The sequence below is a fragment of the Erpetoichthys calabaricus genome, chromosome 10, assembly GCF_900747795.2.
Source record: "Erpetoichthys calabaricus chromosome 10, fErpCal1.3, whole genome shotgun sequence".
Classification (NCBI taxonomy): Eukaryota; Metazoa; Chordata; class Cladistia; order Polypteriformes; family Polypteridae; genus Erpetoichthys; species Erpetoichthys calabaricus.
The window spans coordinates 148,098,907-148,117,908 of NC_041403.2; the positions used below are offsets into that span (position 1 = coordinate 148,098,907).

A 19,002-nucleotide genomic window follows, 5' to 3' on the forward strand; every position below is an offset into this window, starting at 1 on the left:
GCTTTTGAAAAACAATGCCAGCACATTGTAAGGTACACTTGTGCACACTGATTCACAATAAGCTAATTCAGAATTACACCTTGGGGTGTAGAAGAGTACATTTATTTTACTAGATTCACAACCTTGTATATATTGTGTGTATATTTTTCATTTCCGTGTGTGTGTCTTTTGTTGGCACTGTATTACTCTCAAATGATAGGCAAGTAAGAATTTCATTGTACTCAGTACAAATAACACTAAACTTGTCTTGATTTATTTATAGAAATACAGGAAAGGGTCAAAATGCATCATTCATTTTGGTTTGTGCCCATTGTTGTATGAGGTAAGTTCCAGCATCGTCCATTCTGGTAAGTGACATGGGGATGGATGGATTATCATGATTCATGTGGCACTGGGCGGAGTGGTGGCTCTGAGGCTAAGGATCTGTGCTGGTATCCCGAAGGTTTCTGGTTCGAATCCCCGTCACTGCCAAAGGAGATCCTACTCTGCTGGGCCCTTGAGCAAGGCCCTTAACCTGTAATTGCTCCAGGGGCACTGTACAATGGCTGACCCTGCGATCTGACCCCAAGGGGTATGTGAAAACTAACAAATTCCTAATACAAGAAATTGTATAAGGTGAAATAAAGAACAAAAAAAAATGTTGGAAAACATTGGGAAAGTGAATAAAACCAATTCTATTAAGGATACATCAGATACTTTTAATAATAATAATAATGTTGTTTAGAAAAAAATAATTAGGTCAGTGTTTTTGATGCCTCATTATAGCGAGACCCATAAAGTGCCATTAAAGAATCATTATTTTTAAGTGTTGGTTGGTTCCAGCATGGTGCAAAATGCTGGCAAGTGTATATTTTCTGCCTCCCTATGACCCTGTAATTGAAAAGGTACTTTCAGAATTGAGTGATGGATTATAAAATACTGATATATTTGTCCTTTTAAAAAAAACATTCTACAGTGAAACCTAAGTAAGTATGGTATGTAGTGGGAATCGGAATAGAATAGTATAGTTTACAGTTATTTCCTTTAAAGTTTAGAACAGGTTTGGCACGGCAGTCGGATTGGTATATTGTAATTGCTACCCTCTTTCATCTGCTGACTGCACGTGAAAAATACTCTAGATGCATATGCACAGTTGCTGAAAACCCGCTTGAGTACACATGCTCTGGGACATGTGCAGCCAGCCTACATGTGCCGATTCACGTGAGACGAAGAGCGCAGGCTCGTGGATGGCAGCATGCAGTGGTTCTCTGTCAAGGGAGCGATCCATTATTATCTTATGAAGACGGTGGCGCGGTCCAACTCAAGCATCAGCGCTAAGTTGATGATTTAAGTGTACCATAGTCAGAAGACGCATAAAGTATTTCGAAGACATAAAAAAATCCTTGGACAGCTGATTGTCTTCGCTTCTTATCAACCAAAAAGGTTACAAAGATTTTGTCGAAACACGCATCATATACACACTCTTTACGAAAAAACCCAAATACTAATTCATTTTTACTTTTCAAAGTGATAATAATTATAATAAATTGATGTTTACTGTCTTAACTTGCTTTCTTCCTTCTGTAGACCTCAAATACAATTTCTATAGCTTGGAGTTGCATTTTATAAATAGCAGGGGAAGTTAGAGATACATATATTAAAAAAAATAAATGCACAAACGTTCGTCATAAGTTATTTTCTCTGAAATAATAAGTACATTTTATACACTTACTTTGACAGAAAATCTACAATGTAGCTTGCGATTCTTACAGTTTTATTTATAATATTATGTAAAAATCCCCCTCTTTTGTGTATGGTACAAGCCCTGTAGTCCCGCCCCTTTCATTCAATGGTCAGGACGATCGTGTTTATCTTGTTTAAACTACAGAGGGGGTCGAGCTCTGTAAGGATGTCAGTTTGGCATGGAGAACAACTTCAGCAAAGTCTTTGCAACTTAATTCGTAGATGGTGCCGCGTGTGACACGCCAACCAAACAGCGCATAAAGTGATGAGGAAAGAAACACCTAATGATTTGAAACGTTCACGTTTAACGAACGGAAAGCAATGGATACGGGTGACGGGGAGAGGAGACGGACAAAAAGCCTCCGCGCATGCCGAAGAAATGGAGTCCAAAATACGAAGATGAAAAGCGAAGTGGGGGAAAAAGTTTTGAAAACGGTGGCCACGGAGGATATGAAGGTTTCTGTGCAGAAAAGCTGTTTTCCTGACGGTGTAACAAAGACCGATGCAGCTGGGCGGAGGCTGGGCCCACGCTATAGTCTGCTGCGGGAGGTGGGAAGGGGTAGCTATGGCGTGGTATATGAGGCCGTAGCCCGCAAGTCTGGAGCCAAGGTAGCAGTAAAGAAAATACGCTGTGACGCCCCCGAAAACGTGGAACTAGCGCTGGCAGAATTTTGGGCCCTGGCGAGTCTGGAACGGCGACACGAAAACGTGGTGCAGCTGGAGGAGTGCGTTCTGCAGAAAAACGGAATGGCCCAGAAAATGAGCCACGGAAATAAGCAGTCTGAGCAGTATCTACGGCTTGTGGAGACGTCTCTGAAAGGTAACGTTAGGGGCGACGATGGCCTACATCCGAGTTGCCTTACCGGTGTGAACCAACGTGACCAGTTAATAGATTAAGTTGTAAACTTTCCACCATGTTAAGTTAACAAGTTGCTACATGATCGTATTCGTTTCCAGCCTCGACGCCATTGGAGAACTTCAGTTTTTTGTTTGTTTAATTAATCGTTATCTGGGGAGGTTTGGTAATAAAGGCCTACGATTCGAGTCTGGCCTAGGGAAGAGGGGTGCAGCGTCGTCGGCGTCATTTTAATTTAAGAATGTTTCGACGCTTACGTAATTTCAAGGTTCGCCGAGTGATAAGGGGTGTTCTTTCATCACAATTTATTTTACATTCTTTTTATAAAAGCGTAACAGAAGTGTGCCGGGGGGAAGGGGGTCACAAGAATTCTGAAAGGGCCTCAAAGTAAAACGCGAGACGTTGTTTGTCTTTGAAGTGTCAAATGTTTACTATCGACAATAATATCTCGGAAAAGCAGTGTTATTTGACATTTGTGCCAACTCTTCCTTTTCACTTTATTCAATAGTGAAACTTATTTATTGATATGTTTCACGCATGCGTGTCTGGAGCTGTGTGTTTTAGCACGTTAGTTGTGCGAGAACACCTCCCTCAGTAGGAGGTCACGGTGGATTACGTTTCCATGCGTTAATGGTTTGATTCCAGTCATTTTGACAGAAAAAGTAGTGCCTCCCCGGAAGTACAGTTGAGGCTTGGTTAACGTTCAAGTGTATCGTTGATATTCGAGTCGTTGTGTACGCAAATCCCGTGGTGCCTTTTATGTGCGTATTTGAACTGTTCCTACAAGTCTTTACTGGTTAGATAAGGATCACGTTGGGGTAATCTGAATACCAATGTCAGTGTTTTCACTTTTCAGGGTGTCTTATAAATTACATCCAAACATTTACATTAACTGTCGGTCTTCGAAAACTAAATACATTTGTTCCATATCTTACAAGTCTGAGTTCATGGATCTGCCACAGCGCATGTCATCAGTTGCCCGTGGGAGCAGTTTGGAATGTTTTCCTCAAGAATTGACTTGAGAGCCTTTCCTGTCTGGAAGACACTAGAATAATTATTTATGTAGATGCACCGCTTCAGGTGTGTGCACGTATGTGTATGCGCGTGGGTAGATGTGGGACTGTCTTCATTACCTAGTGCTCCTAGCCCACAGTGGCAAGGGAAGCCACAGTGAAGCAAAAGAAGATAGTTACTGTGGAAACGAGAACTACTGAGTGGGCCATAAAATCCCCGCGGGAGTGTACCAGTCCCTGATGTGACTATCCCAGTCAATTAAGTGAACCTGCCTTTTCTCTCTGTAGGAAATTAAGCTGATTTTTTTTTAATGGGGGGATGGGTGTATTGTTAGCTGCAGGCAATTACTACCACTCCTTTGTGCATTGTGCTATATTTGTTATGAAAAGTGCAAATGTAACCTCTCGGAACAGGTTTATTTCCTAAAGTAACTATTGTTAGGTCACCAGAAGCTTGCAAGTATGTATTTGTCAATATTGTTTCTTGGTCGATGCATGTACCTATGTTCTTTTCAAATAAGTATCTGCACGTTTGCTGACCTCTGGTTAAAAGTCAGCATTCAAATTAAATCCAACTGTTTTTAGAACCTGATCATCTCACTTAGTCAATTGCAGAATCCTGTTTTGGTAGAAGTAGGTGCACGGAGCTAAAGGACTCAGGACTTAGTGCTAGTTCATCACAGAACACACTTTATCATTTATGTTTGGTTCAGAGTTGTTGGTCCCCCTTACCTCTTTAAAACTGCACAGACATTGAAGTAACACATACATTCAATGCAAGCAGGGATCAGCTTGGGTATTGCATAGTATTTATGCCTGTGATAAAATTCAGTGGCTTTTCAGTATCAGTAATTCCCATGCTTTGCTTTGTTTATTTCATTTTTTAAGTTGGCCCCAGGGTTGGTAGGGGTATGTGTGTATATATCTTTGCCCTATGATAGACTAGTCCCTTCACCAGGGATTGTTCCTGTCTTGCACCTGATGCTTGCTGGGATAAGCTTTAGTTCCCCCAAGACCCTGCTCGGGATAAAGTGGGTTTAGATAATTGAGAGATGGATGGTATTCATTCATGTCATAATTTAATGCTGTTTCACTGTTGACAATTTGCACATTAAAGCGTTATGAATGCTTTCATTTATTTGCCCGCATAATATCTTGTGACATGGCCTTGCTTCATTAGACCATTTTATTGTCATAAGCATGATTATTTCTGTGTTGGTCTTTATTTTAATAGTGTCAGTGATTGTTTTGTAAAGTTCCTTAAAACATAATATTCAAATAAGTTTTCAGTGTATTATATACAGAAAATATTTGCCCAGTGATATCTGACCAAGTGTTATACCCATACCCATAAATAAACAATACAATGCTAGCAAATACCATTTCACAAAAGTTCATCAAATGTGAGCAAATGCATGATTGTGAAGTGGTTAGCAATGTTGCTGCCTGGGTCCTGTGTTTGAAACCCACAGGGAATTCTTGACTGAATGGAGTTTGCCCATTCTTCCTTTGTCTGATTGGATTGTTCTTTGGGTCCTCTGGTTATCCTTCCACTTGTTAATTCCCGATTTGGTTCTTTGATGGAGTGGCAACCTGCCCAGGGCCCGTCCTGTCTCGTATCCAGTGCAGCTGAGAGATGTTCTACCCAGACCCTTGTGAACTGGATAATTAAGCAGGTTTAAAACTTTAACAAGATCTTTATTTAGGCATGTGCATTTAAATTTTACCAATATAGGATATGTAAAGTTTACTTAAAGTAAAATTTTAAGATGCTGTGACATTAGTGTATAAACGTGTTGGTGCTTGGTGACAAATATAGTGTGGCCTCTAGTGTTAGGACAGATTTCATTAAATGTAGTCTGATCACATTACTTGCCTGTTTGCATTTTGCCTTTATAAGCAATTTCTTTTTCAATTTTATTGCTTTTAATAGATTTTAATTTTGTAAATTGTTCTGGCCTTCTTGACCTGTTAGGAGTCTAGTTATATAAAGTGTTTATGAAGGAATAGTTAATTCGTCATTCACATGCTTTGAAGCCCAGTTGCTAAAGTATTAAACAGTAAATCAAAAAGGTGACTGACTGTTCAGTCCTTTCCCGTGGCTCTTTGTGTGACTATGAACAAGTTTCTCATGTGATTGTGCTCCACTTGATTTGTTCTGTGGACCATTTCCGTTTAAATGATTGTATTCAAGTTTATGTAATCCTGATCATGACGTGTACAGATTAGGGTGAATTTATTTGTATGTGGTAATCAACATGCAACATTTCACCACTCTCCAGTGTCATGTTTAGCAACAACTATACCTTGAAATGTCCATCTTGGTTAACAGAAAAATCTCATAACATACGTATACCATTACATTCCAAATTTACTTCTCTATTCTTTTGAACACTGAAGTAGGATGTACTAAATCAGTTATATAAAGAAAAAAAGCATGATGTATTCTTAAGTAAAATGTAATTGAGCTTCGAAGGTGATGCACTAATAAAACAAACAGCGAAGAATTAACTAGGTACAATACAAGTCAGAAAAGGGTACATTAGATAGTGTAGTTTTTCATAGATTATTGAGCAAACTCTAATTTTTAACTTTTGTTCCTTCCAGAGAGTCAGACTGGCATATATTCATAACACTTAAATGTGTAGTACTGACGAGGCACCTTTCTGCGTGGCATGCTTATGATGAAGCATGTTCGGTTTATTTATTTATTTTTTTAAAATATATAAAAACAACACATTGTCTAATTGAACTGTGCACAGTTAGGAGAAAAGAATATGACATACCAAAGGGTTTAAATTATTTTAAGTCTGTTTATATTTTTCAAATAGATATGGCTATGTGTAATATTGCTTTAACTTAAAATTAATTTTTACATTAAACTTATTCTACTCTTGTTTCTCCCTTCGTTTTAGGGGAACGAGTTTTGGGCTACCCAGAAGAACCGTGTTACCTGTGGTTTGTCATGGAGTTCTGCGAAGGAGGGGATCTAAATCAGTTTATTTTATCTAGGAGACCAGATCCAGTGACCAACACTAGTTTCATGTTACAGCTCACAAGTGCTGTTGCTTTCCTGCACAAGAACAATATTGTTCACAGAGACCTGAAGCCAGACAATATTCTTATCTCTGAGAAGTCAGGGTTTCCTGTTCTTAAAGTTGCAGACTTTGGACTTAGTAAAGTTTGTGCAGGGTTTGGTGGTAGAGGCAAAGAAGGTGAAAATGGTAACAAAAATGTTAATGTGAACAAATTTTGGTTGTCATCAGCTTGTGGCTCTGATTTTTATATGGCTCCAGAAGTGTGGGAAGGCCACTACACTGCTAAAGCGGACATCTTTGCTCTTGGCATTATAATATGGGCCATGATAGAAAGAATAACTTTCATTGATGCTGAGTCAAAAAGGGAGCTCCTTGGCACATACATTAGACAAGGTACAGAGATTGTGCCAGTTGGAGAAGCGCTGCTAGAAAACCCAAAGATGGTACTGCACATCCCTCAGAAACGGAGGACTTCCATGTCAGATGGGATTAAACAGCTACTGAAGGACATGTTGGCTGTCAATCCTCAAGATCGACCAGATGCCTTTGAGCTGGAGACGCGAATGGACCAGATTACGTGTGCTGCTTGAATTCAGATGCTGAATGAGAAGACTTTAAACTTAATTCAGGTAGTCATTTATTGTGTTTACACAAGTCCTTTTTCATTTTAAACTAAAGACCCTATTTTTCCCAACAACACAGCACATACACTAAGCAGAAAGATAATGATTAATTTCTGTGTTCCTATACTTGTTTTGTTCTTTGTAACATTTTATAAGGAATATTGAAATTATGAGCTATATAAATAAAATGAATGTTTGTTTAAAAGTTTTCCCAATGTGTTTTTTAGCTCAATGATGTATTAACTGAGTGACCTGAAAGCACAGCAAGTTAATTGCCAGACTTAGTATCTTGTTTTAATTGTATTTTTTGAAAAGTAAGATTAAAATATACAGAATCATTATATAGAACGAGAATCTAGCATAGATGTGTAAAAACATAATGTATTGCATTTATTGTGGTAAAGACCACTTTTGGTAAGTTGATATGTTAAATTAATATAAGTACTTGCCTAGTTAAGATGAAATTCTGCAGTTTGTGTACAGAACACCTAGTTCAATAGACAATGGAAGGTTCTACTTCATCCTTTAAAATCTATCTTTGAAAGGAGATACTCTGTCTTAGTTCTGCCTTGTAGTTGGCCAGCAATTTGTGCAGACAGTTTCAAACCATAACATCAACCCCTTAAATGCACTGTTTAGAGAATATAATGTAAAAGAGTAAATTATGTACAGAACATAATTGAAGGTTAACGTAAGAAGCTCATAGTTTTTTTTTTTTTTTTTTTTGCACGTGGGACCTACCTTGCCAACTTAGCTGTTTGAATTTGGGGAACCTGAAGAGATGTGGCTAAAGATGTGTTTTAGTATTTATAAGGGTTTTTTTTAACTGCAGGTTCTTATGGATAATCCCATTTCTGTCAAGGACTGTTCAAGTTTCACATTAATTTAAATGCCAAAGTATTCATATTCATCTTTTAAACAACAATGCATAAATCTTAAAAGATTTAATGGGCTGCAGACCCACTGTAAGAAAAACCGTTAAATACCACAAGCAAGTGCAGGTGCGTACAGCATCCAGAAATTTTCATCTTCTAATATTTGATCATTAGATTTTTGCTAGTTTGAGGAGTATTCACAGGGAGAATTGACAATTCAATCAGACAGGGATATGTTTTTGATGAATGTCGTAATTCACTATGCCATTGGTACAAAACATTTCTGTAATAAGTTTAAGCAAGTTTGGCCCTGGAAATTTGACACACATTTGAAGAGAACAGTGCTGTTGTACATGTGGTACTTTGGGAATTAAAAGTAAACATGACAATTTTGTACCATTCAGGTTTCACTTTTATGAAGAGTGAGTTTTAAAACACAATTACAAAGGCTGATTTACACAAACCTTTTACCATATTTGAAGACCTCCAACTTAATTTTATGATTCACCATTCACTTAATGAGAATTGACAGCATGCGTGTACCTCACTGCTTTCATTTGCAGATTGTCTAGTATAACGCTGGACCCAGCTGTTATAAATAGGAAAGCAGTTACTACATTTATTTAACCTATAAAGTCCCTCCACCATTCAAAGTGGTAGATACCACATGGACTAATTTTTGAAATGCCAGTCTCTAGTTAATGTCTTGAATAAGTAGCAATATTGTATTGATTTCCAATTGATGGCCTGTGATGGATAACAGCTTGTGAAAACAAGTAATTTTGATTTCTGGAAACTTTTAAGGGGAGATTTAACTTTTTGAGTTTTATTTCTAAGCCATAATTGTGCTTTGGGAAGACTAATGCCTCCAAAGCAAAACTTCAGACACAAAAGCAGTTGGATATGTGGGTGATTGCTATGTAATTTTACGCATTTCAGAAAGTTTCCATCAGCAAATTTGTGAACTTGTGAAGTTCCTTTTTGTATGCAGAGAAAAATCCTTGAGTTCTGCTTAATTTGTCACCCTGTTATATATGCATGTCCATCCTTTACGCCGATTTCCTACTTTATCTTCGTATTGCCCCAAGAAAGTTTCACAATTCGATTTGATTAAAAACACAAGTGTGCTTGTAGAAGTAAACTTTATATTAAAGAATACTGTAATTTATTTAAAAAGAAATGAAGAGGGGTAGAATGGTCATCTTTGTTTTCAGATAGTGCTGTTACATTTTCTGATTAATGTGCGATTATTAGCAGAGGTTGGTTTTCTTGCTTTTACCAGGGACTTTGTGGCGGGATAATTGTCCTGTAAACAACATAGATATAAGTATAATTTTAAAAAAATTCTTTTACTTACCAGTGTCACTCCATCATGACCAGAACTACACAGTTTTAACTGGATCAGCATTTGCTTCAGCATAAACTGCACACCAGTGAACTATCAATGGTTGAGTGTCTTGCTCCTGATTTTAATATTGTAATTATTTTTATATATAAGAGAGGGAGAGGGGGAGAGAGAGAGAGTATTTGTTTTGTCTTGGGTCCTGTAATCAATGTTTAAAATCCCCCCGATCAACCGAGGACCGTTTCTGATGTGGTATACATGTGCCTCATGCTCAATGCTGAAAATCATGGGCACGGATGCCAATTACAGATCTAATTTGTAGATTCTCGTCAATGGTGTCTGAAAAGGTCCGTCCAGCTCTTTATTCGCTCTCTAGGCATTCCAAAGTCTTGTAGATGGCGCCTTTGTGGCAGTTCTGAATTGGATGATAATGAGTAAATGCATGTGTATACCCTTAAGTGTGCCCTGTGATGAAATGGTGCAGAAATACATGGTTGTTTTCTGGGGGACTTGTATGTTGTCCGTAAATTACATTAAAGATTAGACTTGTTTGATGGATGAAATCTCAAATATGCAAATTCTGGAGGTGGGAAATAAATTCAGTAGTGATTTTTGTTAAATCGCTACTGAATTATTGGAAGTCATACATGACTGGATTTTCCTAGATGAAAGGCCTTCGTTTTACTCAAGTTTTTTAAGGTTATGTGGTTTTAGTATTTTAGTACTACTTCAGTCTCTCCAACCCCCCATTTCATCAGATATCCCTTTCTAGTTGAGTTGGGAAGTGCATCCGTTATAGGCTTACATCTAGATGGGTTGCAGAGAAAAGCCAAGCAAAATGACACCTTTTATTAGCTAACTAAAAAGATTACAATATGCAAGCTTTCGAGGCAGCTCAGTCCCGTTCTTCAGGCAAGCTTGTAATCTTTTTAGTTAGCCAATACAAGGTGTCATTTTGCTTGGCTTTTCTTTACATTCATAATGGCTAACACAGTACAACACCCTAGTATCTAGATGGGTTAACATTCTCTCGGATATTTGGAGACATCCTCTTAATATAGATATTCTTTTGTATGTTTTTATCTGAGCTCAAGTGGTTGAACTCTTTTTCTGATTCTGGGGTTATGTTGCATCTCACAGCACTAAACACTTTATTGCATGGGTCTCTCTTCAGCTTTACATCACTAAAATATGCAGGATATTTCTGGTGCTCTGGCCACATTTCCTGGAATTAATAATAATCTTGAGATTGGAGGAACACTATAGACCAGGCGTCATTAATTCAAATCTATATATATAATTCACTGAGACCATGGCAAGCAAGATGCACACAAGACAGAGCCACGCCCGCCAACTCACAGAGCCCCACCCACCAACAATTTACTAAGCAGCCGACCATGGCACACAGGACAGAGACCATGGGATATGCACGACAGAGCCCCGCCCGCCAACTCTAACCTTCCTCCCGCGTCATGGGATACGCACGACAGAGCCCCGCCTGCCAACTCTAACCCTCCTCCCGAGTCTACCCTCTTTCTCGAGGCACGCAACACCTCACCAAACACCGCCTCAGTCGCTTTTGTCTATGCTACAGTCCACATTCACCTCTGAGCCACATTGACTTTTCATTGTTCTTTTCGGTTCCAGCTGCTTTTCTATATATAATCCACCAAGTCGTCCAACCATGGGATACACACGCATGTAAGACAGAGCCCCGCCCGCCAACTCTAACTAACCCTCCTCCCGCATCATGGGATACGCACGACAGGACCGCGCCCGCCAACTCTAACCCTCCTCCTGCGTCCACCCTCGCTCTCGAGGCGTGAGCAGGCAGTGCGCATGGGGTACGCACGACAGAGCGTTGTTCTTAGTCACAGGCATAGTCATACAGTCTGCTCAACAATACGCTGACTACATGAATACTTCCGGAGTTTATGGTGGCGAGGCAGAAATTGTGGCAATGTCCCAAATGCTTCCAGCTGCTATCACCATTCACTTCCGAGATATCCTTGACCCCATCAGGTTCAAATTTTCCTTTTACTTTTACACGCAGACAATTTCCTGTTAGATTGGCCTTTGCAATGACAATTAATAAGGCACAGGGACAAACTTTCAAATACAGATACAGGCATTTCAGTCACGGACAACTGTATGTTGCTCTCTCCAGAGTTCCATCTTTTCATTCACTTAGTCGTATCCTCGAACCCACCACATTTGGACAACTGTGTCTTTCAGGAAGTGTTCACCCATCAATAAATAATAATGTGGCTCATGCTACGCCGCAGGTTGGCTAGTATGGTTGTATTGTTTAACTGTGTGACGTTGTTTGTTTTGCCATTTTGTACAGTTGTCAAATTTCATTATTTTGTTGAATTGCTGTTTGTTGTAGTGGTGTAATCAGTGGGGTATGTTTATTTCCTCCCCTCCCCCACTACTGAAGTTGAAACAATTGAGTACACATTCAATTTGAAGAAAAGCATAAAAAAGGTACATTATTCATGCTTGGCATTTTCCTTTAGTATAGTCTGTTCTGGATATATCCAGTCAGTTTTGAAAATGTTTATAGCCAGGACATCATCTTTTTCACGTGGGAAATTAGGATGCAGACAAAATGGTATGAGTGCTTGGACATTTTGACCTGTCGTTCATAAATGAGAAGTTAAATTTTCAAAAATGAATGGTTTACTTAGATTTTTTTAAATGTTCATTTTGTAGTACTTGATGATACGATTTTTAGTAGTCTTTCTGTTTATCTGTATTAAAAATAAATAAATAAATAAATAAGGGCAGGTTTGTGCTCGGATGTTTCTGTCCTGGCCTCATTTTTGTAGCAGAATGCCGTAGATTACAGTTATGTAACAGCTCCCAGCCCTGCAGGGAAATCAATCATCTGTCAAGCACAGGAGATTATTAAGGGTCAGATGGATGTAGACTGGAACAGCAGTGCCCTAAAGGGCTTTTTCTTTCTCTGTATATATACATAACTAAGCAGTTTTATTCATATTTTTTTGCCTGTGCACACAAACAAGCAGATTATGTACTTGAAAGACTGTGAAAGTGAATGGAATATTTTAAGCATCCTTTTATGACTTCTATTATCTGTTTGAGTAATTGTTTTATTAGTCTAGGAACATTACCATCTCACAGCTCAACAAAGTAGTACATATGTTAACACGCTACACCATTTTATGAGATGTTGGGAAAATCTGTTCCTGCCTTGCACCCTAGGGCTTGCTGGGATAGACTTCAGCTTTTCTGTGACCCTGCTCAGGATATGTGGGTTGGAATATAGCTGCTCGGCTATAAGGAATCATTTGTTCAAGCATCCATGTTCTGTTCTTTTCATTATTTTCCAGTCAGACAGATGGTGGGAATGCACAACCATCCCAGCCGTGCCCCTCCACCCCAAATTCCTTCTCTTTAAAATGAGCTTTGGCAGCATATGACGTGAGGTAATGTGCACCCTTGCTAGGAAGGCATTTTTTTTTTTTTTTAATAGGAAAGTGACGACACAAATCTATTGAGCTTCTTATGTAAAAGGCTTAACGGTGTGCATTGTAAGCTTAAACTAGATTTTATTTTATCCCATGTTTGCTTTGCCTTTTTTTTTTTTTCTCTTAGAATAATTTTCTGCCCCTAAACTTCCTTTCCAATTCATAAATGTCACATAATTTTTGATTTTATTGCATTTGAATAATGTTTCAGTTTGTGTTAAAATTGGAATCTGACTGACTCTGGGGGTGTTGCTGTGTCAGGTTTCTGTTACTCTTCCTGTTTTAATTCCTTTAAAATAGCCGGTGAAGCTGTGACAGACTAATTGAATTAGTACCACATATCTTTGGAAAGATCTTAAGACACACTGTATGTTGTTAGTTTCAATCTAATTAAACAGTTTTGTCAAGAAGGTCATCATCATACCCCTACCTCTCCAAAATGACAGTTTTACTATCTCCTAAACTTATTTATTTTTTTACTTTTATGCAAAATTGACCCTTCCTCATAGGTCACAGACCTTAACGCACTTCACTGGTCACTTCACCGTGTACCTTTTTACAGTGCTATGATGTCTGTTTTTGAGATATGAAGACCAAAAATGTACACATTACTCCAGGTGAGTCCTCACTTTTACATTTTATAGCTGAAGCAGAACTTCCCTTGACACGTTATACAGCCTGACGTGTGCAGTACATAACATCACATTATTCTTCATAATCCCTTCTGTACACTGTCTTGATATGGACATTCAAAAATTTACTGACTCTTGGGTTTTTCTCATAGGGTGTCAAGTTTCAAACATGTCATTTAGTATGTTTACTTCCAATATGTAATATTATTCATTTATTTAAAGTGTTTACACACATGAGCTCCTTGGTGTTTTCTGTAATAGGAAATGATAATCTGGCCTGTATAACGGGGAGCTACACTTAAAAATAATTATTTCAAAGGCTGATCCACAGGAACAAAAACACCCAGTCCCCGTATATGAAATGTGTTTGTTCAATATAGGAAGGAAATGATAAATTGGCATACAGAAAAAAACTGGGGAGACGCAACTAAGGGAACCACTATAAAATGAAAGCTGTAAAATCAAACCTGTGAAAGAAAATGACTCACTTAATTTGCTTTTCTTGTATCACAACCTGAACCTTGCATGCCAATGCCTTTTTTTAAGTAAGTTTTGAATGCAGTCAAATTAAGTGTAGATTCACTTTGCTATATACAAGAAAAATACAAGTGATTAAAATAAACATGAAAGCACTCCTGGACAGTTGCAACCCGACAAGTGCAACCCTATAACAGCTTGGTCAGGAGCAAAGAGGGTGGAGACCCATAATGGCACAAGCGCTTTGATTTAAGAGTAAATGGCAGATCAACACACTGCTGTGTGCACCAACAGCATACCTGTGTGCAGATGAAGCAGACTAGCTGCAAGCCAAGATATCAGCGATTTATTAAAGCTGCAAGAGCAAATTGACAACAGCTATGTTATGGTAAATGTGGTACATTGTACTCCCACAATTGTTCTAAATTTTAAGAAAGTTCCAACACTTAGATGCTGGAGTGTAGCTTGGCACATCACACAAATAAGTCTAGGGTTTTCTCTCTCCTTTGCTGGCAGCCTGGTTATAACCTTGCCTTTGCTATTTATGCCTGTGTTATAAGAGGTGCTGGTGCAGGAACACTTACTGAATTTAGAAGTTTACATCATGTGTATGAAATGATCAGGAATGGTATGGAAAGGTTCTGCAACCCACTTTTTCTGATCAGGTACAGTTTGCTTTGCAATTTATAATAATTCATTTGTGCAGTTTTGAATTGTTTTGTTTACGGTTTGCATTTTCACAAGGAGGCTATATTGAAATTGTTTTTTGCTGTGAAAAACGGTGGTTCCGGGTAGGAGTATTGAAACTAAAAGTTTCTTTGAAGAAAATCTTTTAAGTAATTTAGACTGGCTAAACAATTGATTTAGTCTTCCCTGGTACCAGATAGATTTGATTAATCTGACATGATTAAATAATTATTGCATGCATTGGAAACCTACAGTGCTTTTAAATGATGGGTGTAACAGTGTTTATAATTGAAAATGAATGGTAAAATGGATCAATGAAAGGATTACCAAAAGATGAGATATAACCCAGCAGCATTGTTTGAAAGGCAGGATACAATCCCAGCAGATATTTCCGTTAATCACATTGGAAACCTAACTCGTATAAAGTTGATAGAGACTTGAATCTTTGTGTGTGGATATAGATGGCATGCTAACTCCAAAGGTGAAGACCAGTCCACAATTTGAGTCTGTTTTTGTAGCTGTAAGGCAGTAAAACAATTGTGTCATCATGCCTGACTATTCACCTATTGCATTAAATGGAAAACTGACATTTAAGAGCAAACTTGATATTATTGGTTTAGAGGGGTAAATTGGAATCCTCACATACTGTCCAGCTCTAGAGGCAGTGTTATTGAGGAGTTGAACAGGGGACCTCATGTTCTGTTCCAGTGGATTCAGGTGTTTGGTCAGCACCATTTTTTTATTTTAAGTTCGTTTCTGATAACAGGATCTTATTTAATTAAATAATATTTTCATTCTTTCTGAGAAAATTAAACACGATTTCTGGACTAAAGCAGCTGGGAAATCTGGTTTCTTAATTTGCTTATGAGAAAGCAAAAGAACAAATGGTGAATGCCACTGTTTCATGCTAAATTTGTTAAGCAGCCCTAATATAAGCAAGTTAACTAAAAAGAAGCAAAAAAAGAATGTTTGAGCAATTTTCTTCTGCAGCAATATTTGGCTTGTAATCAAGAAATTGGGTTGGAACAAAGCCCTGCAGCCATAGCAGCTCTTCAGGACCCAACTTGATAGCCCCTGGAGTAGAGAAAGATGTCAAGTCAGTTTGACTGTCTTTTGATTTGAAATCGTTTTGTTGGTGGATGCACAGGTTAAAGGCAGAATGTTTTAGCAGTAATAGTGTTAGAAATCTTCTGCCATTGTGTTAGCAATACCCTTAGTAGAAAAGGTAAAAGTGACGTGTAACATATGGATAAACTTTATGACTTGTCTGAGCTCAACAGCCAGAAACCTAACATACTCTGCAAATGTCTTTTAATCAGAAAAGGGAAATCATATATCCGGCAACTTCATCAAACTTGTTCAAGTAGTTTTTCAGGCTTTGCAGTAGTCGGTTACAGTAGAAAAGTAACCAGCCAGGGGTTGGTGTTTGGAAAAGTTGGTACCTATGTTTTCTCTATACATAACAATATATGTAATTTTTATTATTAAGGAATTGACACTTGTTTTGGCCTTGTCTAATTGTAAATTACTTACATTGGCTGTTTTATTGTTTTAAAAAAGATTGGTTTTAGTAATGGTAATTATTAATGTTCAGAATATTCAAAAAACCTTGTGCAGAATCTATAGGGACACAAGTTGGGAATTGGCAGTAAGGTAAGCATAAGCTATACAGTATGTGCAGCACTTCAGTTCCCCTGTACAGACTCTTGAACTGTAATTGTTACATTGTATGGTCCCTACTAAATAATAAATTATGTGGAGGTGCCTCCTCATTATGTCTGTTGTTACAGTGAAAGAACATCATATGAGTCTGTCAGTCCTACTGCTGCGGATGCTGGTTGTGGTAACAGCCACACTGGTGCTGACTGATAAAATATGTAAATTCCACCATTTATTCTTGCAATAACTTAAGTTGTAACAAGTTTTCTTCCTCACTGTTGTTAAAAATAAGGCTAGATAAAGACAATTATGCAAGCAATTTGAAATTGTACTTAACAGACTGTAAATGGGCTGATCTTGTATATAGCTGTTTAGCCTCATATCTTATAGATTGCATGAGCAAAGAGATCCTAATTGAGAAAGCAAGCTAAGCAACACAATGTTTGAACACTAAATGAATCCAGTGCACTTTTTAAAAATTTTAAAGCTAGCTATTGCCTGATGTCCGGAACTTTTATTAAATTTTCCTTTTAGCGCACTGAGAAAAAGTTTGAAAGTGTGCACATTTGACTACTGAGTGCCTTTTAATGTGCAATTGGTGTATTGCTAATATAAATGGATAGCTTACTAAAGTGGTTTGGTAAATAGTTGACTAAAGATGTAGCTGAGAGGTGAGCAGCAGGCTTGTGAGGCATCCATAGGGACAGGGTGATTTCCTCCAATGTAACAACAAATTAGGTCTATTTTATTGGCTGGGGTGTTGACCTGATGTATCCATTTATGTACATACACTAAATGTATTCATTTAAATTTTCTTTTAAGTATCAGAGAAATAATTACTCAACTGAGAGGGGTATCACATTTGCTCCCATACTATTGCAATAAGTGTTCTGTGTGCTTTTACTCTCTGTGTCACTTACTAGTAAACATTACTTAGGTTTCAAAAACCCAACTCGTAATAATGGGTTAAAACAATATATAAATTAGATTTTGTAATTCACCTGCAGATGACACACAGGTACAAACAACTGCATGGTTTGAATTGAACTTGTCATGGATTGTTACTTCCTTATAAAGAGTGGAGCCCGGATAGATGCCTTCTCCCTATGACCCAACACTGTATGTATTAGAAATTGGATGGATTATGGAACAAACAAAAGTAGCGTTGCCTGTTACATTCAGAGTATATATGCACATTTATTCTTGCATCTGAATAGTAAGTTAAGAATGATAGCAAGACCCTACAAGTTAAAACTACTGCAAGTTAGTACTGATTGGTTACATCATGCTCTCACAGAATGCCATGAATCAAGTATTTCTAAACCAATCTTGTTTTGGGATTAAAATAACAAAATAGCCCTTTTTACTCAAACGTGACAGTGTAATTTTTCTACTTTCATTAAGGTAAACTGCGTGGGAGTTTTAACTAATTGATGTGATTGAAGCCATGGCACATTAGTCCATTTACGAAATGTTTGTTAGGCTGATTATTCAAGCTGACTGTATTGTTATTTAACATAGAAAAGATACTAGGCCCAAGTTTCTAAAGAGAGTTACTTTTTGCAAGGAATTCAGAAGTGTTATTAAACTTGCCTCTAAAAGATGACTCCTGCAGTTTCGTGTTATCTTGCGGGAACCACAGTTCTGAGCATCCTTCGTGATAGTGTACATTTTGATTGGTGGAGAGGATTGCAGGAAAAATACCATATTTACGCATGTACCACACGCACATTTTTTCCCGAAAATTAGCCTTAGCAAATCAGGTGTGCGTCATACACAAGGAAATGTTTTTCTGTAATGTTTACTTCTTCTGCTTGGGCTTGCTGGCTCTCTCTCTCTCGCTTACTCTTTCGTCATGCAACAAAAATAGAAGGGCATTTCGCAGAAAACGTGCCTTAAACGCTTCCTATACAATCACAACGCACGTCGTACACAAGGCAAATTTTTTTCTCAATTTTCTTTGTAAAAATTAGGGTGCGCGTCTTACACAAGGGCGCGTGGTACACGAGTAAAAACGGTAACTGGCCAAGTCAATTGTGTAAATGCACTGTAGTGTGTTTTCATGCACACACAAAACCTGGGTAAGTAATCCGTTTTAAGGCAGAAACCTTGTTTCTTATAAACAATTTTACATTTGAGAGTCCACTTAACTACACCAAAAAGATTTAAACATGCTCTTTCACCCTAAATCTGAAAACTAGCATGCAGCCTGTGATGATTTTCTTGTTTTTATAAATACTTTATAGTCATTCAGGTGCTGTGAAGTAAATAACATCCGTGCACTTATAACCCCGTCCTAAGCCATTGAAAATCTGCAATATTAACACTGACCACTGTGCCACCTGATCACACTGCTTCACTACATCTATAGCACATAGCTGGATGAAAAATTAAAATAACATTTTTTCTAAAATTTGATTGTACACAGCACTCTCACTTCTTTGCTGTGCAATTGAGCCCTGTCAAAGAGCACCATACAGAACGTGTGCTTCTTCCCTTACAACTAGTGCTTCTGTGATAAATAATACAGGTATTTTTACTTCAATAAATTGTTAGATTACTTTTAAAAAGTAACCTGAGT

At 37.9% G+C, this 19,002-nt stretch overlaps 1 protein-coding gene across 1 annotated transcript in view; it reads left to right on the forward strand.

The window, feature by feature from the left end:
* Nucleotides 1-1,824: 1,824 nt before the first annotated feature.
* stk35 (serine/threonine kinase 35) overlaps nucleotides 1,825-19,002 on the forward strand; it is a 56,168-nt gene continuing 38,990 nt past the window's right edge. Inside the window, exons 1-2 of the mRNA XM_028812076.2 lie at nucleotides 1,825-2,542; nucleotides 6,507-7,258. Coding sequence (XP_028667909.1) covers nucleotides 2,044-2,542; nucleotides 6,507-7,219 — 1,212 coding nt within the window. The 5' untranslated portion in view covers nucleotides 1,825-2,043 and the 3' untranslated portion in view covers nucleotides 7,220-7,258. The remainder of the gene's footprint in view (nucleotides 2,543-6,506; nucleotides 7,259-19,002) is intronic.